This window comes from Motacilla alba, chromosome 9 (assembly GCF_015832195.1).
Source record: "Motacilla alba alba isolate MOTALB_02 chromosome 9, Motacilla_alba_V1.0_pri, whole genome shotgun sequence".
In the NCBI taxonomy this organism is placed as follows: domain Eukaryota; kingdom Metazoa; phylum Chordata; class Aves; order Passeriformes; family Motacillidae; genus Motacilla; species Motacilla alba.
In genome coordinates this window covers 4,478,992-4,498,471 of record NC_052024.1, presented here as the reverse complement: position 1 = coordinate 4,498,471, position 19,480 = coordinate 4,478,992, and the positions used below count along the sequence as shown (strand labels likewise).

The following is a 19,480-nucleotide window of genomic DNA, read 5'->3' as shown; positions in this document are numbered from 1 at the left end:
TACTTGGGTTCAGTTGAAAAGGTAATCTTGATATACACTTTACTTCCATGTTTTTTCCACCTGCAGTATTTTTGGTTTCATTTCCATTCCCTTTCCCTAGGTTTTGTCAGGGAGGTTGATTTAGCTGAGGGATTCAGCCTGTGATTTTCAACTGGTGTTTAAAAACAGGCAGCCAAGTCCTGTCCCTCAGCTCTGGCAATCTGGGATGTTGCCATTCCAAGGGACAGGCTCCAACACAGAGCCACCTCCAGATCACAGGAACAAACCCAGCTCTGGGAATGAAACATCCCACTTGGAGACAAGTGACACCGTGCTGGTCCCAGTGCTGACAGCCCAAATCTCTCTTTGATGGTTTCCACCCTGCCATGGAAGCAGCCACAAGGAATTCACTCTGCTGAATTCCAGCAGGAGAGAGATGCCCAAGGGACATCGATGAAAGGCTGCACAGGGAGCCCTCGAAAGGAATTTTCATTCACCCCCTCACACACACACACACACACACACACACACACACACACACTCACCCGGATTACCTGCTTTGAGTAATTAACTCGAGGTTAATGGGGAATAAATCCCTTTTCTGCACACGGGGTTAGCGTGGGCTCCCAGTGCCACCTACTGACAGCTGCAGCCAGCGCCCGAGCTCCGCTGCTCTGGAGCCTCTCGGCTTTGCCATTAGGTCATTTCCTCTCCATTTCCTTCTATTTATCAACTGTCCTGGAGACTGAATGTACCTCTTCTAAATATTTGCTTCTAGGCACTATCCTGTCCTTCACTTTCATCTTCCAAGGGTTTCTTTCCACTCATGAAATAGGGTGACATTTCTTCACATTTTCTAAACTCTTTCAATTCTGACCAATTGTTCAGCCTGGAGAAAAGGAGGCTCAGGGGAGCCTTCACTCTCTCCACACCTCCTGACAGGACGTGGAGCCAGGTGACAGTCTGGCTTCTCTCAGGAAACAAGGGACAGGACAAGAGGAAACAGCCCCAAGCTGTGCCAGGGGAGGTTCAGGCTGGATATCGGGAAAGGCTCCTCTTGGGAAGGGCTGTCCAGCCCTGGCACAGCTGCCCAGGGCAGTGGTGGAGTCCCCATCCCTGGAGGGATTTCACAGACCTGTGGATGGGGCACTTGGGGACATGGGTTAGGAGTGGCTCTGGCAGCACTGGGGGAATGGTTGGACTCAATGATCTTAGAGCGCTTTTCCAACCTTAACGACTCTGTGATTCTAATTAGGCCAAGAGCAGCCAATCCCTCAGGGTCATCAGGATGGGAGAGATTATTGACGTGTCCCAGGTAGGCACAGAACGTCTCTTCCCAAATTCATATGCAACCCATCTGCACAACAAGCTTAAAATTCAAAAATTTTAATGACTCAATGATGTTTTTCATACCCTTAATAACCAATCCCTGAGTGAAGAAATACAAACACCTCTGCAAGAGCAGCACTGTATTGGAAGCAGGCTGCGGGCCAGGAGGAGGGAACAGGAGCCCCAAACCCACTCCTGATTGTTGTCTCATTGCCCCCAGCAGTGCTTTCAGCTTTTTGAGGCTTTTTCCTATTCTCCATCCGCTTTGGATATTGAGAACACACCCAAAATGTCTTCTGGGCTGTGAAAGGCATTTGTAAGCATTATGAGCCAAAGCAACCCTAATCCATTGTGGGCCCCTTGCACCCCCTAATATATAAAAACCAGCAGAGCAGGATCCGTTCAGGAGCCCAGTGTAATCTGCAGTTAGCTGTGCTGCAGGGAGGTCAGGCATGCCACGTGTCCTCAGGTCACTGCGAGAAGTGTCCGTACTTGCAGGCAGCAGCGAGGATCAGGGCAGAGCACAGCCCTGTGGTGAGCAGGGTCAGGGCACACACCAGGGAATCGTGCTCCCTGAGCCCCACAGGAACCCTCAGCAGCGATTCCTCATTTACCTACAAAGAAAAATAAATATATAACACTCGTTTGTCCAGCTGTTTCTTTTTGACTGCTACCGAGAGGATGAGGAACCAGACCCTGATTTAATTAGCTCCTTCTGAGATTCAATATCAGAACCAGGATGGGACATCTTATAATTCCCAGCCACTGCTGCTCGGCAGAGCTCAGGAAATGGATCTGCTGCCATCTGTATCCCTGGATCTCTGCTCCTAGTCCAGCCACTGAGGGTATGGAATGCCTGGAATGCTGCAGGGAGAGCAGCTCCCCAGGTGAGCTCAGACCACGAAGGACACAGATTTCTCCAAAGTGAAACCATTGATACAGCAAGCTGCAAAATGTTTATGGACACCAGCTACAGAGGTACCAGTGGTCTGCAGGTATCTTAAAATATGGGAAGGCACATGTGTTACAACAACAACAGATTATTTTATTCTATGACTCAGTCTAATTTCGGAATCTCTACACTGCTGTGGCACTTTTGGACATCAAAGACAGTTGTTGGCCACACTAAAGATCCAACTTTCCTTGGTTTTGAACACAATAAGAAACTTCAACTATTCCTAGACACTTACCCAACCAGGTAACAACCAAGCAAATAGAAGTGGCCTTTTTTAGGATGCTACTCCTTAAATCTTTGCAGTTTTACCATTACTTAAACTAGATTATCATCTTCCACCTTGCTTCTCCTCTGAAGCACCAGCATTGTAAAGAGTTCCCTTAATTTTACCAATGCCAAGTATGTCCTAGGATTCCAAGTGAACTAGTAAGGGGAAAAAAAGGTCAGAAGAGCAGCCATGCTAAAGGGCCAGAAGAGCACAATCCCTGTGAACACAGCAGAAGGGCAGACCCCCACTAAAAGCCAGTCAGAAAGGAAAAAAAGGAGCCTGACAAAGGGAGAACCACCCAGCTAGTCTCTCAATGATTCATTCCTGCTAGGAATTAATCCTAAAAATTAACCCAGAAAGGTGTTAATCACAGCAAAAAGGCAGCAGTTGTTAAAAAGAGCCAGAGGGGAACTCACGGGTCTGTGTTTTGTGGTGTGCCACTGACAGGGACTGGTGGTGTCAGATGAGCAGGGAGTGTCCACTTCAGCAGGTTCCCAGCACTCTGCAGACAGCTGACCTAGGGAAGGCATTCCTGCATCACCAGGAGCCAGGCAGGATAAGCCATCAGCCTGCAAGCTTTTTCCAAATAAGAGATCTTTTCCCCCACATCAGCCCAAGAGAATCTATTCTCTGGGAGCCAAGTGGTGAAACACCTCCGCATGGCCAAAGTGACACTGGGCAGTCTTTGCTGTGGCCTTTACAACTCTTCCCTTCCTGATACAGCAGGTACCCAAGAAAGAATCTCACCTGTGTGATATCTTGGCCCTTCTGTCCTTAACAGAGCAAAGAATTCCTGGTTAGCCTGCAGACTTCTCAACTTTAGGCGTGTAGTTAGAATTTTCCCCAGAATAAGTAAGGCCATTTCTCTTCTTGGCCTCCTGTCAGCACATAAAAGATCTCCCTTCCAATACTTTAAATCCTTCTCCATTAATGATTAATAATTCCTGCTCATAACTAGTAAATGTGCCAGGAAGATTTAACACCCCTTTTTTAAGTGACCAGGTAGTCCTGCCTGTCCCTGTGCTTATCCCAGAAAATCATTGCTCAAATTATGACAAAGTAAAGAAAAAGGAGTTGAAAATCATTAGTGTGCTTGACTGGGCAGGAATGATTTGGTGAAGGGACACAAAATTTATAACAAAAATATAGAATTTCATTGTTCACATAATTTGAAATATTGATTGTAGTGGATATCAGGTTCTTGTTTCACCAAAGTTTGAGACTCCAACCATTCCAAGCCTCAGGCAATTTCCTACATTCCCCCTTCATATAAAGGGAATGCAGCAACAGTGTTAGAAGCCATCTGAATACTTTGATGACTACAAATAGGTGACAGTGGCTACTGAACACACCCTGCACAGCTCCAGCTGCCAAGGGACAGTGGTCAGAGCAGGGGGCCTTCGGCAAACCAGGATCACGACAAACACGGATCGTGACAACTGCCACGTCCTCCAGCTGGAAGAGCCCAAGCAGCACGGGGGTACAATGGCAGCAGCACAACTCAGAGCAGCCTCTGACACAGAGCAGCCTCTGACAACCCCCTGCCTTTGGCCAGGCAGCAGCACTCAGCAAGGAAGACAACGAGGTCTTCATCAGAAGACCCCACGCCTTCTGCTTACGTTCACGCAACTACCAAGAGCTCCATCTCACACACAGCCAGATTTGGGACTGCCCAAGAGCAGCAATGAGGATCTCACTGTGGCAGCAGCAGAGCAGCACCTCTGGGCTCTCCAGAAGCACCAGGGCCTCGCGTGTGCCCCGGGCTGGCCGGTGGTAGCGGGCGTGCACGGGCACGGCGCCGCGGAAGCCGCGGGAGCGGCGCGCGTCCGGCTCCAGGAACAGCAGCAGCACCAGAGCCTTGGCCGAGTACTCGGGAGCCTCCACGTCAACGGCGTCAGGAAACAACACTGCCTGCAAGCAGGGAGAGACACAGGAGTGGCTGTGATGGGAATCAAAAACCGTTTCCCTCCCTCGTCCCAGCACTGAGAGTGATTTTGTGGTCAGGATGATCGAGTTGGGAATTCCTTAAGCTGTTCCAAAATACCTTCTCAAGAATGTCCTCAAGGACAAAGTTCACAGTGTCACTGTGCCTACAACCTGTGAGGTGTCAGCTCAACGATGGTGTCACCTGCACCTCAAGGGCAGGAGCTGCCCACAGCCTTTGCTCCCACGTTTTAGACCAATGAAGCACCGAAGCAGATAAAAGCCACAGCCTCTGCACACCTCTCTGATGTGAAGCAGCACAGAAAGCTGGGATGAAAACGAAGCTGGGAAGCTGCTCAGCCCAAACACACAGCACGTGACTTAGAGCTCACCAGCACCTCTCTGGGGGTTTCCCTTCCACCTTCTGAACCCCGGGCCCTTTTGCCACAGCTGGGGCTCAGAGAGGAGCAGCAGCTCCCTGGTGCATCAGCACAGCACCAGGGGATGCCCAGAGAGCTCAGCTACACGGAGACACCAGGCAGATTACAGCATTTGGCAGCTCCTCCCAGCAATAATCACCTTGGTTACACGAGCCAGATAATGACCAGACATTCCAAGTCCCTGAGTGCTCACCTGACTCAGTGCCACATCATCTCCTGGTGTGGGGGCCATTACCTTTGTCAGGTTGTGCTGCTGCAGCGTTGCCAGCTCGTAGGGATCCACGTAGATTCCTGGTGGCAGATGCACCTGAGCGGCCACTGCACATCCTCCTGCATCTTCCCCCAGCTCTACCTTCACCAGCAGGTCCCTTCAAACAGCAACAGGAGCAGAAAATTTACACCCACACGTCAAAAGTGTGGCACAAGACCCCCGAGAGACATTTCTCAGATGAGATGAGCTCTCACACCAAGCGCAACTCATTCTGATCACACTTCCCTGTCCAGCCTTCTTAACCTCAATCCCACATCCATGGCCAAAATGAAGTTTCACTTCTTTGTTAAGGTCTCAGAACCACCAATGGCCCCCACAAAAGCTTTAGAAAGGGGCCTCCCGTTTTCCCTGCACTACAGCTGGTTAATCCCTTGATGCTGTTAATACATTCCTGTTATGTGCCCAGGGATCAGGGCCCAGGGAGTTGATACAACTGCACATGAAAAGAAGAGAAGCTTCTTCCAACAGAAAATCCCGTGGCACGTTATGCTGGTGGAGGGCAGGGTGAGGACTCACCTGTGAAACCCCTCTTTCAAGAGCTCCTGGGTGACAGTGGTGTCCCGACAGGCTGCCTGCACATCTAAGGTGACACAGAGCCAAGAGTGTAACAGCACAGCGTCCACAGGGGCTGGAAAAGTTTTAAAACTCACGAACGCCTCATCTGCAAACCCTCTCCCCGAAGAAGGGAAGCAGTACTTGACTGTGATCAAAGAGCAGAGGAGGCTTCTTGGTTCACTGGCCGAGCCATAGCTCCCAAATCCAGAGTCACAGGATGGTTTGGGCTGGAAGACACCTTAAAGGCCACCTTGTTCCAGCCCTCAGCTTTGGGCAGGGACGCCTTCCCCAAAAGCAGGGTGCTCCAGGACTGTGCTCGAACACTTCCAGCCACAGCTGCTCTGGGCAACCTGTGTCAGAGCCTCGCCACGCTCACGCGGAAGAATTCCGCCCCCACAACCCATCTAGCCCTTCCCTCTGGCAGTGGGAAGCCATTCCCTGTGTGCTCTCACTCCATCCCCTGTCCCCAGTCCCCCTCCAGCTCTCCTGGAGCCCCTTCATTCACTGGCAGGGACTCTGAGCGCTCCCCGAATCCTTCCCTTCTCCAGGCGGAACACCCCCAGCTCTCCCAGCCTGGCTCCAGAGCAGAGCGGCCGGGCCCTGCCCGCTTTCCCGGCTGCTTTCCCGGCGCGGCTCCCCGCGGCACTCACGGAGGGCGCAGAGCAGCGCGCCCAGCCCGGCCCCGACCCGCCATGCCGGGCCGCGCCGCCCGCCCGCCATGCCGGCCCGCTCCGCGCGGGCTGCCCCAGCGCCGCCTGACCGCGCGGGGCCCGCCCGCCCCTTGCTCCGCGGCGCCGGGTCCCGCAGGCGTTGTTGTGGGCAGCCCGAAGGGGGCCTTGGGCGGAGGGGGCCTTTGCGGCTGGGGCTCGGCGGCGGCGGCGGAGCCATGGCAACCGCCCGGAGAGGCCGGAGCGGCCCGGGGGAGGAGCGGCAGCAGCAGCGGGAGGAGGACGAAGAAGAGGAGGAGGAAGAAGAGGAAGAAGTGGCTTTCTGCGCCGCCCGAGGTGAGGGGACAGGGTGAGAGTGTAAGGGAGACACAGGGAGGTTTTGGAGCGGGGCCAGCGGAGGCTTCGGAGGAAGAGCCTGGAGCATCTCGGTGATGAGGAGAGGCTGGGGGAGCTGGGGCTGCTCAGGCTGGAGAGGAGCCCCAGCTGAGAGGGGCCCTCAGCCCTGGCTGGCCCTGGCTGTCCCCGGCTGCAGGGAGGGGCAGAGCAGGGCCCGGGCTCTGCTCTGGGGGCCCAGCAATGGCACCAGAGCCACGGGCAGGGACTGAGCCCAGGAAGCTCCACCTGGACGTGAGGAAGAACTTTCCTGGGCAGTGACAGAGCCCTGAACAGATCCCAGAGAGGGTGTGGAGTCTCCCTCACTGGGGATACCCCAGAGCTGTCTGGACACAATCTGTGCCACGGGCTCTGGGATGGCCCTGCTGGAGCAGGGAGGTGGCACCAGGTGAGCGCTGAGGTCCCTCCTGCCTCTCCCAGGATGGGCCAGGCTGGAGTGACCAAGCCGGCCCTGCCCGCTGCCCTTCGGGCTCGCAGTTCGCGCTCGGCCGCGCCCCTGGCCGTGACAGAAAAGCGGCCCTGTGCCGGTGAGGCCGGCGGGGAAGGGCTGAGCCCGGCTTACCGGGAGATCCAAACGCTCTTTGCCGCAGATCCGAAGAGCCGCTCGCGTTTGTGTTTCTCATCTTCGTAGAATCCCGGAATGGTTTGGGTTGGAGGGACCTTAAACCTCTCTCGTTCCACCCTCTGCCGTGGGCAGGGACACCTCCCACTACAGCACGTTCCTCCAAATCCCCACCAACCTGGCACTGGAAATTTTCACTATTAAGGACATTACTGCATGTTCGAACTCTTTCCTTTGTGATTTTTTACAAAGGAGGACGTGTTTCCAATTCTGCCCCAAAGTAGCTTTTCAACATTAATGTGATTTTTCTTGATGTGGAGAAATGCATTGATTTTTTTGGGGTAAAATACATTACTTTGCCTTATTGCAGTCTGGAAGTCACCTTCATGTTTTACATACTTTCACTCATTTAAAACCAATTTTTTCCAGTGGTTTTAAACTAATAAAAGTATTTAAACCAATAAAGATATTTAAAACAATAAAAACATTTAAAACAATAAAAAATAGTTGTTTTAACCAATTTATTTTATTCAAAATAAAAGTAACACCTGCACTCAGTGCTGTCCGCTGAGCTGGGAATGGGATCTGCAGCACATCTGGATTTTTAAGTCCCCTCTAATTTAATTTCATAATTAAATTAGAATGAGCTTTAAGGCCCGTTCTGACCCCAACCACTCTGGGGTTCTGTGACTTTGCTGAACTCCTGACACAAAGAGCAGCACTGAGAGGCTCTGCTGCCAGTTTTCCTTCCCCCTGTGTCCCAGGGAGAGCTGCTGCGGGCTCCGATGGAGCCAGGGTGACCTTCAGCGCGCAGAAATGCGGGATCTGCTTCCAGCCCCCGTCCATCATCCTCATCTACAGAGACAACAGCCAGGACAAGACTCGCCAGCGCATCATGCCCGTCAGGAATTTCTCCAGGTTCTCAGGTGAGGGGCATTCCTTCCTGGATGCATTCCTTCCCTCTTTTCCTCCAGCTGCCTGCAGAGGAGCCCATTGGCGGCAGTTGTTGGTAACGCTGAGTGCCCTCCTAGCAGCGCAGGGAGGGGGTGCTGGGCTAACACTGCCTCTCCAAGGTTACATCTCAATGACCCTCTGAGCCTGGAGGGTTTGGAGAGACCCCTGGGAAGGGTTTGGGAGGAGATGTGCCATGGGAAGAGGTTTGTTGGAGCTGCGGGTGCCTGTGTTGGCTCTCCCCAGACTGCGGCCGGGCTGCCGAGCAGCTGAAGAACAACCCTCGGCACAAGGCCTACCTGGAAGGGGTCTCGCTGCAGCAGCTCCAGAAGCTCTACAGCTTGCTGAGAGATCATCTGGGAGGACAGAGCCTGGCTGAGAGCTTGGAAAGGTTTCATCAGGAAGAGACCATTGACCCAGAGGAGGATATGAACAAACTGGATGACAAGGAACTGGCCAAAAGGAAGAGCATCATGGACAAGCTCTATGAAAAGAACAGGAAGAGGAAGGATGACCCTGACTTTGTTTACAACGTTGAGGTGGATTTCCCACAGGATGAGCAGCTGGAGTCCTGTGCCTGGGACATGGAGTCAGATGAAGAAATCTGATTGCAGACAAAGATGGGCGGTTCAGAGACAAATCTCAGTGTCCCAGCAGAGAGAACAATGTCATCATCCATTGGCTCGGGAGAACCCGAGGTGCCACAGCAATCCCAGGCTTAAGTGAGCTTTGTTTAAGAAGCCAGACTTGATTAAATGGAAACTGCATAGCTGAAATTGTTGGCTGGTTTTAGTCTTTTCCTACATAAAAGAATTTTAAATTATTTAATCTTTCATTTTTTTTTACATTTCAGTCAGCTTTGGCTGAAAATGAGGCATGAAATATTCATGTCCTGAGGACACTGTTAAAGCTGTACTGTACAAATAGGGTGATTATTATTGCCTGCTGGGAAGTTAAATATGTATCAGTCATTCTGGATAAATCAACTCTGCATTGAGAATATTACTCTCACGTTTCCCTAGCAATGCTTAAATCCCCAGTTTCAGCTTACACAAAAATAAGTCCTTACATGTAAGGGAATGAATATCTTGAAATTAATTTTGTCTTGAAAGTACTTTTTAAAACACAGTGATTTCAAACTGCTGCAATGGGATAGTTGGATCCTTACACTCCTTGATGTGGGTGATGCTTCCTCATAAGTGCTCAACCCTGGGAGAATGTGCTTAAAGTGTCTGAAAAAACAGAGTGGTAGAAGGTCAGAGGCTGGGGGTGGTTCTAGAGTAAGACAAACTCGTCCCACTGAAGGTTTTAATCCAGCTGTCTACCTTGGCTGGTCTCTACTAGATGAGTCCTGCTCTCGTAAGAACTGGAGGACTGAGATTAGGATTCTTTGGGAAATTTTACAGCTCCAAAAGTTTCCTGGGTTTTGGCCTTCTGAACTCAGCCAGCTGTGAGGGCTGTGGGTGAGATGGGCCTTCATCCCAAATTGAGGGGCTTCAGCAAACTGCTGCCTGACATAATAACTAAGAGGAGTGGCTGGAGGAGCAGCTGGAAGAGCTCTCCTCCTACACCCCAAAATGAGTCGCTGCTGCGAAAAACACGGAGCAAGTGTCAGTTAAACCAGAGTGCTTTTCTGTCACCAGAGAGGATGAGGGAGCTCACACTTGGCCAAAGGGGTCTTCAGTCAGGAGAGAAATGAAAGATGAGGCCTCACTTGCCAAAATTCAAGAAAATGTAAAGGCTGACTCAGCTCTGCTAGGACAGGAAAGGGCGTGCAGGGGTCTGGCATAGGCCTTGCCTCAACAATTGCAACATAACACAGAAAGATCTCCCACTTGGGAGGGTTCCCCTGGGAACCTCTCCTTCACTTCCAGCCTGCCACCAGCTTCATCCTGACCAGGACATGGCCTGTGCCCAGCCCCAGCCATGGCCTCTCTCCAGTGAGGGCTACATGAGGCCAAACGAGTGCCTGGATTGTGAGCTCCCTGCTGGCCCGTTCCTCCAGCCCACCCCAGACCTTCAGCAGGGAGCCATTCTGGTCTTCCCAGTTTGGGATCCTCTGGGAACTTGACAGGAAGGCACTTCACAGCCAGCTTTAGATCATGCATAAAGACATGAAATGGGACAGATCCCAAAAAGTCCCCTCAGCAGCCTCCTGGTAGAGCACAGCCCTCTGCACTTCACTCCCACTGATCCTGACCTGCCTGGCTGCCCACCCATCCAGACCGTGACATCTGCACTTGCATGGAGAACGTTGTGGGACTCTGTGTCCAAAGCCTTGCTGAGCACACTCTCCCCTTGCCTACAGGTCCATCCATTTCATGAGAGGAAAGCAGGTTGGGCAGGCATAACTTAGCCTCAGCAGTCCATTCTGACTTCTTCCAGCCACCCTCTTTTTCTAGAGCTGTGCTCCAAACAAAGAACATTCATTCCATGGTTTTCCCAAGGCGAAGGTGACTGCCCTGGTGCTCTCTGGGATGGCCTTTTGGCCGTTACTGAAGCTGGGGGAGACCCTTGGGTTCTCCAGTCACCAAGGACCTTCCCTGATCACCGTGGCCTTGCAAAGATGCTGAGAGCAGCTTTGTAAGGACACCTCAGAAAGTGGAATCTCCTCTTGCTGCCCCAATATCCCATTCACAGCTCCAGGTGAGCCACAGCTTTCCAGTCACTCTGAAGAGGGAATGTTGAATATCCCCATCAGCTCCATACAATTAAGAATCCCTCCTTTTACCCATGTCCTGGGCAGTGCTAGGTGCCTGGGTTGCTCCCTGTGTGTTCTCCCACAGCTGCACCCTGCACCCCACGCTGGATGGAGCAGCAGCAGTGGCTGTGGAGGTGGGGAAGGACACACATCCCCTCCAAGCCCAGCCCCAGGGAAAGAGGAGCTCGCAGGGGCACCCGCTCACCCTGCTGGCGGGGAGACGCCGGAATGCAGCTGGGGGATGGTGCAGGGATGTATTTATAGGTCACTGCTGTCCCCCAGGGTGCAGCTTACGGCAAAAGAAGGGTTGAAATAGGCTGAGGGATTCCCCAGCTGGGGCCTGCTTTGGTGTTGGCTATTTCGGTCTAAAACTGGGGCAGAAAGCGGTCATTTCCGAGCCAGATCGGACAGGTGGTTTTCCAGAGCCTGTACTGCACTCAGCCCCAGTGGAGCTGCTGGATGGTCTAGCATGGTGTGACCCATCCATTTTCCAGCCTTGCACAGCCACCAGCCACACCAGGCTCCCCATGACCCCAGTCCCACGCCCGTGCCTGGGACGGGTTTGCCCTGCTGCCAGCCTTGGCTCCCCCACCTGCACCATCCTGGCATCCTCCCAGCTTCAGGGCAGCCTTGGGCATCTCCCACCACCACCTCGCAGGACAACTCCACTGGGCTTGATCCCCAGCACACCCCACATCACCGACTCAGCCTGCCCACACCCAGGCAGGACAAGCCCCCGGAATTCCCACTCCAACACTGCTGCACACTTCTCTGTGCCCCATTCCCATTAAACGCGTTTCACTAGAAAAATCCCAACAATGCCACAGGAATAAAGGCACTCCAGTTCTCAGAAGGGCTTTTGAGTTAGCACAAACCACCACCACTTCTCCTTTCCCCTCAGTGACCCCCGAGGAACAGAGCAGCACTTCCCCAGGTAGTGCTTGCTGCTCTGGGAGAGGCAGAGCTGCTGTGGGCAGAGCTGGGTGGAGGAAACCCCCGGGCACTGCCCGCAGGAGCAGGGCTTGCACAACACGGAGGAAGGATTTCTCTTGTTTCCTTTGTATGTTTAATCCAGCAGTCACTGGAGAAACATAAATCCATGATAAAATACCACCGAGGGATATAATTTACTCTCCTGCTTTTCAATCAACATTTCCTGTCGTTGCAACTTGGGCTGTTTCTAATGGACTTTTCTAGCCCAGCCTGTGACTTAGTGAAGAAACAACATCCCAAAATGTGTCTTTCGGCCCTGCTGACAACGCCTGTCTTTATCAGCACGCACACACGGTGCATGATCAGGGCTGCCTGCGAGTTTGGCAGTGCCAGCAAGAGCAGTGTGGAAAGCTGTGACCACAGAGACCCTTCTCCACAGCGCCCAGGTGATGTTAGCTCCAGCACTTTGTGGAGGCTGGTTGCAGATCTGGAGCACATTTTGAGTTGGCTACAGGTGGGAATAAATAAAAGGAACTGCTGGAAGGTGTGAGGGGAAAGCAGAGCTAGAGAAAACTGTCACAGGATCCCAGAATGATCTGGGTTGGAAGGGACCTTAGAAACCCATCTGGTTACAACACCTTCCTCTCGACCAGATTGCTCCAAGCCCACTCCAGCCTGGCCTTGAACACTTCCACAGATGGGGCATCCAGTTTTTCTGGGCGACCTGTCCTTTCAGCCAAGGAATGTTTGATGTTGTGTCCACTCAGCTCTCACCAGCACCAGCTGAAGGTTTCTGATGAAGATGTGTTCCTTGAGGATTCCCAGTGCTCCATCACCAGACACAGCCCTCACCCTTTGGGTACCATTAGGGCAGGAATGGCAGCTCTCCCAGCACCTCCTGTCCTGCATCCATCAGGTTTCCATCTTGACCACCTCAGAGGGTGTACTCCTGTACTCTTGACTACCCCCTATTATTGACTATTCCCGAGCCCTTCCTCTTCCCCAGCCGTTAGTAAGGGCTGGACACCCCACACTGGGTTTTCACCATTTTCAGCAGCCTCTCCTTGAGCATGAGGAAGACAACAACGAAGGCCACCAGGAGCGTCAGGCAGGTGGGCAGAGCCAGCACCAGGTAGAGCAGCGCCAGGTCGGCCGTCTGCCATCGGCAGCTCTGCAGGACGGGCTCGGGCAGCGCGCCGGGGCTCAGCGCGCGGGAGCCGTGGCTGCAGGTCACCTCCCGCCCGTCGGGGACGCGCAGCCCCTCGGCCTGCTGCAGGGCGTCCCACCAGCCCAGCGTGCAGCAGTTGTAGGGGTTTCGGCTGAGGTAGAGCTCCCGCAGGCTCCTCCCCAGCGGCACCTGCGCCACGTCCCGCGGCAGCGCCGGGAGGCAGTTGTCCCGCAGGTCCAGGCTGCGCAGCCTCAGCGTGCCCAGCGAGGTGGGGAACGCAGCCAAGCAATTCCCGGAAAGGTCCAAGCGCACGAGGCTGCTCAGGGCAGAGAAGTCCACGGCGGTGGAAGAGAGGCTGGTGTTCCTCAGGGACAGCACCTGCAGTGTCAGGACAATGTCCTGCAGCCACCCCAGGTCTCCAGACAGCACCTGGCGGTTGTCGGAGAGGTCCAGGTGCATCAGCGATGTCCCCTGGAAGGGGCGGCCACCCATCCCCTGCAGACCACAGCCAGCCAAGGAGAGATGGGTCAAGGTCTCCACACCCCTGATGTCCACGCAGGCGAGACTCTCGGTCTCACCTGGCTGGGGACAGAGGTCAACCCGGTTGCGGCTGAGGTCCAGAGTAGTGATCTTCCTGGTGTGGGTGAAAATCCCGGGAGGAAGAGCCTGCAGCCTGTTGGAGCTGAGGTTGAAGAGCTGCAGGCTGGGCAGGATGTCCCCAGCGCCCACCTTCACCCCCAGCTCCACCAGCTGGTTCTGGCTGAGGTCCAGCTCTGTCAGCATGGCCAAGGGGTCCTCCTCCGACAGGTGAAATGCCTCCAGGCAGTTCTGGTTGAGCTTCAGGTGGGTCAGGGAGGGCATCTGTGCTAGGAAATCATCTGGCAGGCCCCAGACCTCGTTCTGGCTCATGTCCAGGAGGCGCAGGGAGGAGAGGTTGCTGTGGCAGAGCTCGTCCCAGAGCCTGACCGTCGTGATGTTGGTGGAGTTGCCATCAATGATCAGGAACTGCATGGTGACGTTGGCCAGGGAGGTGCCGTTGGGGAGACGCTGGTAGAAGCTCATCCTGTTGTCCTGCAGCAGCAAGGAGTGCAGCTTGCTCTGCCGGGGCAGCACAGGGAAGAACAGGAGGCGGTTGTGGGACAGGTCCAGCACCTCCAGCTCAAAGAGGTCATCAATTTCCAGAGTCAGAAACCACTCAATGACATTGTTGCTGACATTGAGCACCCTGAGCTGGGTCAGGTCAAACCCCACCAGACACGGGAGGTAGTTGTAAGCTATGTTGAGCCTCTGCAGCCTCTGCAGCCCTTCGAAAGCATTGTCGATCTCAAAGATGTAGTTCTTCTCCAGGTTCAGCTCCAGCAGCTCTGTCAGGTTTGTGAAGATGGATGAGTCCAACCTCATGATGATGTTCCTGGCCACAGACAGGGACTCCAAGGAAGAGAGGTTCGAGACTAAAACTGATACCATGTCCTCCCTGAGCTGGTTTCCTGCCAGATCCAGCACCCTCAAGGCCGGCAGAGCAGAAAGAGCAGCGGCTGTCAGTGAGTAGTTGGTGAAGAGCAGGTTGTCTGTCAAGGAGAGCACCTCCAGGCCTTGGCTGCTGAGGAAAGCACCGGGCTCAATGAGCTCCAGCCGGTTCCTGGTCAAGCTGAGATGCCAGAGCTGGGGATACAGGAGCAGAGAGGCATTGCCCAGGACCTGGATAGTGTTGTCATCAAGAAACAGCTCCTCGGTATCGCCTCGAAGGTTTCCTGGGATGGAACTCAGCCATCTGCCAGTGCAGTCCATGATGCTCTGCACCTGAAGGAAGAGGAGAATATATAACACCACCATGGGAGGCAGGAGATGAAGAGGGAGAAGTCTGGGGAGCACAGTAAGGGGGGAGGAGGCGGCTCTTTGGTTGTAGCCTTGGCACACCAGTCCACTCCAAGCCAGTAGCAGGGATGGAGAAGGTCTGGAGATGCTGAGCTGCCTGGGCTTTGCCAGGCAGGACCAAGCACTCAGAGGGGTGAGGGTTCACAAAAGAGGACTTACGAGCTCACAGCCCCCAGGAGATGGTGCCCAGGCTGCGTCCATCCTGCTTCCCCATCCCACTGCCAGGAGGAGAAGAAGCAGGGAGAGACCAGGGAGCGGGGCCTCCATCTCAGTGGCGGCACTCCTGTGGAGAGGGAGGCAGAGGTGAGGAGGTCAGGAGCTGCAAACCATCCACCCCAAAAGGCCCAGGTGACCTGGGCCACCGTGAGCTGCCCATGGAAGAAGGGGCACAGAGCCTTGGGACTGAGCCCAGCCAGCCAGCAGAAGCCCTCGTGGGGCTCCCCCAGTTTGAGCCCGGGAGGCAGGGGAAGAGCAGGGACAGGGTTGGCAGCGCACAGGGGGAAGGCACCGTCACTGCTGCACAGCTGCTCGTGAAGGCCATTGAGCTGCATCCTTCCAGCAGGGTGTCCCCCCGGCAGGGCTCGTGTGCCCCCTCTCGGCACCAAACACTCCCCCAGGGGACACCAACCCACCCCCCACCAAGTCCCCGCAGTGCCCATCCCTGCTGCAGACCCTTCCAGGGAAGTAGAGGCTCTCCAGCAGGAGCTGCTCCATTACTGACCTGGTGGGAGCGGAGCTGACGGCATTTGCATCTGGGGAAAAGCTGAAACTCAGGCAAATGAGCAGTGAGGGCTCAGCGAGTGTTTGACACACGGCACTTTCACAGCTGCCACTGCATGAAGGAGAAACAGGGTTATTTTGGGCAGCCCAAGTAGCCAGAGCCTCGCAGCACAGAGGGAGCAGGGCATGTCCTGGGCTGTGTCCTTCCTTGGGACAGCCAAACTCTTGAGCTGGTGCCTTATCAAAGCAGGATTTATTACTCTGGCAAAGATGGAGAGGTAGTCCCCTTTCCCCAGGCTGCAACTGACACACAGCACCTTTTGCCCTCTCAAGTCCTTGGAGTCCAGCAGCAACTCATCCCAGGCACGGCGGCAGGAGAGGGACCCTGCTGTCCTGGACCTTGGTCCTTGCTGCACCCAAAGAACACCAGTTTTGGTTCTCTGAAGAAGCTCCACTTTCCTTCACCCAGCTCAACCTCCCTCAGCTTCTTCCAACACCAGAAGCACCTCCATCCTCCCAGTGCTCCCTGGAGCTGGTGGGATGGCACCCGGCCAGCCAGGAGAGGAGGGAGCAGCCCCAGCAGGAAACCCTTGCCCGCAGCCCTACACCAGAGCCCACATCCAAGAGCTCTGGGAGCTGCCGGCGTGCTCCCCACGCTTCACACCCAGCCCGGCGTGAGCCTACGCAGCCACAGCCCTTCGAGCATGGCTGTTAGTGACACAGAGCCACCACAGGTCCCCAGCCTGGCGCAGGGAACCCCCGTGGTGTTTCCCCCAGCACAGGCATCGGGGGCAGTTACTCACCGCGTGGAACAGCACCGCGCGCGCTTTGGCACGGTCCATCCTGCGGCCCCTCAGCTGCGCTCAGGGGGGTCCTGGGGACAGGGCTAGGGGTGACCCCTGGGGTCCGAGTGCCACCCACGGGGTCCGTGTGCCACCCTGCGGGGCCGTGTGCCACCCGCCCTCTCGCTGAGCACCAATTTAGCCTTTGCGGAAGGAGCCAACGGAAGCTGCAGTCACATGGAGGCAGCGAGCGCGGCCCTGCTGCTCTGGCTCGCTGATCGCAGCACTCCCAGCCCGGGTCATGCACTCGCACACGGCAAGGAGGAACCACGGGGCCCAGCAGGCAGCGAGGGCTACAGGGTGTCACACAGCTCCTGGGGACAAGCCAGCTCTGGGGACAAGCCTTGACTCCTCTACGTGGCTCCAGCAGGAGAACCCCCGCCCGGGGTTTCAGCCCACAGAGATGGTGACCGGGGGTGGTTCTGCCCTGCACAGCCATGCCATCGCTCCTGCAGGATGGAGAAATGCCACCCTGCATGGCACCTATTCCCCTTGTGTCCCTCCAGACCCCTCTTGCCTCCAGCACCCAGCTCAGGGGGTCGACAGGAGCCAAGGGATGTGTGTCCCATGGGGGAAGAAGGTGCTGCTATTTCCTGTTGCATCCCAAGCCGAGGCTGGACACGTCCCAGGTGCTGAGTCTCCAGTAACTTTGGGAAGACAGTGCCTGTCCCTCACATTGTCTAAGTGAGATTCAGGACGCTCCTATCCTCCTGCTCTCAGACCTTTGGATGCCCTGGGGCTGCTCAGGATTTCAGCAAACCCAGCACGCAGGGCCCGGGTCAGAACCACTCACATGAGGGACCTCCTGAGTGCTAGTCTCCACGTGAAAGTCAGCAGAAATGGCTTTTCCTCCAGCTGCCAGGAAACAAAGACCCACATTTCCAAGGCACTATGCACCTTCCTCCTCAGCCCCATCACCTCTGCTCTCCATCTCCCCACCCCATTCTGTTCCTGTCTCCCCCTTCCCACGGTCCTCACACACCCCCAAGTCTCCAGCAAATCCAGCCTCTGAGGAGGAAAACTTTGCCCAGATCTACCTAGCTGGGAAAGGGTTCAAAACTATGGAGAAAGGATCCATCCGGCCCTGCAGCAGGACCTGTCTGGGATCAGCAGGTCCATGCTCCACATGCCATGTGTTCCATGGAGCCACTGGGATATTTGCAGAGGTGGGAGATGAACTGTCAGACCACATGGCCCCCAAACTCCTGAAACCAGCAAAAGTGGCCAGGGAAATAATTGTCTTGCCTTCCCCCTAAATTTAATTTCTTCTCTGGGAGGAGGCTGACCTCTCCCTTGTCACTCACAAAAAAGCCCTGTGGTTTCATTTCCTCCATTTTCAAGGAAGTTTGATGTATAAAAATCAAGAAGGAGAAGAGAGAAGCGAACAGGAGTTGGCAGAAGCTCAGAGAAGGGCAAAATTCCCATGGCATTGCTCAAGGGCACACAAAAGGCTGACACCAGCTGATGACCACAAACTCTTCATCCCAAACCCTGCCAGGAGCCCACACTCAAACCCCTCACCTGGTGCCTGGAGACACAGGAGCAGGCAGAGCTGTAGCACTTGGGCATCCTCAGCCGTGACCACTCCGCCCTCTGGATCGGGAGGCTCTGGGAGACCTTCTGATGGATTCCTTTTGGTGGTGCCACCGTCAAGGTGATGTCCTGGGGGTCAAACCAGCTTCCTCCTGCAGCCCTGCAGGCAGGACCTGCGAGAGAAAACAACCTCCTTCATCCCCTGCTTTGCCCCCAGCCCATCCCCAAAGCCCGGGCAGTGTAACCCCTGTCCCCAGCAGCACCGTGGGCTGGCAGAGCCCCTGCAGGGCCCATCCAGCTTTCCCCCACCCTGCTGTTCCTGGAGAGCAGCCCCACGTCAGGGCTGACCCCACGGCTCTGCGCTGGGGCATCGGCAGCAGCGCTGCTGCTCTTCACACTTTCCCCACATCCTGCAGCCGGATGGTTCTGAAAAGGTCCTGAAGCTGCTGTTTGGTCCCCTCCTTTTCCTTCCCTCACACCCCCACCCAGCCCTCTCAGTGAGGATTTGATGTGTGCTTCGAGGGGGAGGTAATTTCTTTTTAATACCAGCACGGGGAAGGGACAGGGATTGGGCTGCCAGGAGCTGCTCCTCTGATCAGCCCTTCAGGAAGCTCCCGGGCAGCTCAATGGCACGGCTGGGTTAAACTGAAGGATTTTCAGCTGCTTGGAGCCATGTCCAAACACGCAGCTGCAATTCCTGCAGCTGTAGGAGAGGACTGGGAATCCCCTTATGGTTTTACACCCAGTGAGCTTCTTCCGTTCCTCCCCCCTCCTCCTCCAAACAATCTTTTTCCCCTTAACAGCCTTCAAGTTGTCAAACACGCTCCAAGAGCAAAGCTGTGATAAGAAGGCAGGCTCCCGGTCTCTCCTGGAATGCACCCAGCACAGGACCCTTGGGAAAAGGGAAACTGCAACAGGAAACAGCAACCCCATCACTGAACATGTGTTTTCCTGCAGGAAATGGGATTTATTCCCAAGTGGAAGCACCAGAAGGGTCACTCATGGTTCACACAGCAGCAGGACCTGTTGAGTGGGGGAAAAGGGAAACACAAATATTTCTCCATGGGGTTCCTTGACTCCCACTGGGATGGAGAACTGGCACGAATTTAAAAAATGGTTCTGCAAGGGATGATGGTGCAAAATATCATTAATTTAATTAATTTTATTTAATCACCTGCTTGGGATAAAACAAGCCTGAGGTCTCCTGTATCTCAGGAGCTGCCAGCAACAGTAGTTGCCTTTAATTTAAGAGGAACTATGAACACAAAAAAGAAAACAGAATTTGTTCCATGGGCAAAAGGGAAAAGCTAAAATGGACAGCTGGATGCCTGAAGTTTAAAGTTGAGCTCTGGAGTTTCATCTGGCTGCATTTCCCAAAGGGAATTTACCCGCAGGGGTAGCTAGGGATGTGTCC

The 19,480-nt window shown here is 54.6% G+C and overlaps 3 protein-coding genes across 4 annotated transcripts; 1 reads left to right on the top strand and 2 right to left on the bottom strand.

Moving 5' to 3' along the window:
- Positions 1-1,778: 1,778 nt before the first annotated feature.
- PIGX (phosphatidylinositol glycan anchor biosynthesis class X) lies at positions 1,779-6,440 on the bottom strand. Its single transcript, XM_038146088.1, has 5 exons — positions 6,371-6,440; positions 5,682-5,745; positions 5,130-5,262; positions 4,182-4,442; positions 1,779-1,922 (listed from the first exon to the last, which is right to left on the bottom strand). The coding sequence occupies exons 1-5, from the start codon at positions 6,438-6,440 to the stop codon at positions 1,779-1,781; spliced, it is 672 nt and encodes a 223-aa protein (XP_038002016.1).
- CEP19 (centrosomal protein 19) lies at positions 6,424-9,294 on the top strand. The gene is made up of 3 exons (XM_038146242.1): positions 6,424-6,724; positions 8,108-8,269; positions 8,541-9,294. The coding sequence occupies exons 1-3, from the start codon at positions 6,439-6,441 to the stop codon at positions 8,900-8,902; spliced, it is 810 nt and encodes a 269-aa protein (XP_038002170.1). The 5' UTR covers positions 6,424-6,438; the 3' UTR covers positions 8,903-9,294.
- A 131-nt stretch (positions 9,295-9,425) lies between these two features.
- NRROS (negative regulator of reactive oxygen species) lies at positions 9,426-18,822 on the bottom strand. Of its 2 annotated transcripts, XM_038146241.1 has the most exons (5): positions 18,376-18,822; positions 18,055-18,239; positions 15,693-15,803; positions 15,131-15,254; positions 9,426-14,896 (listed from the first exon to the last, which is right to left on the bottom strand). In XM_038146241.1, exons 4-5 carry the CDS (start codon positions 15,236-15,238, stop codon positions 12,938-12,940), a joined length of 2,067 nt encoding a protein of 688 aa, XP_038002169.1. In that variant the 5' UTR covers positions 15,239-15,254; positions 15,693-15,803; positions 18,055-18,239; positions 18,376-18,822; the 3' UTR covers positions 9,426-12,937. The 2 variants fall into 2 exon arrangements, with proteins under 2 accessions (XP_038002169.1, XP_038002168.1); XM_038146240.1 differs by lacking the exons at positions 18,055-18,239; positions 18,376-18,822 and adding an exon at positions 16,495-17,312.
- Between the last annotated feature and the right edge of the window lie 658 nt (positions 18,823-19,480).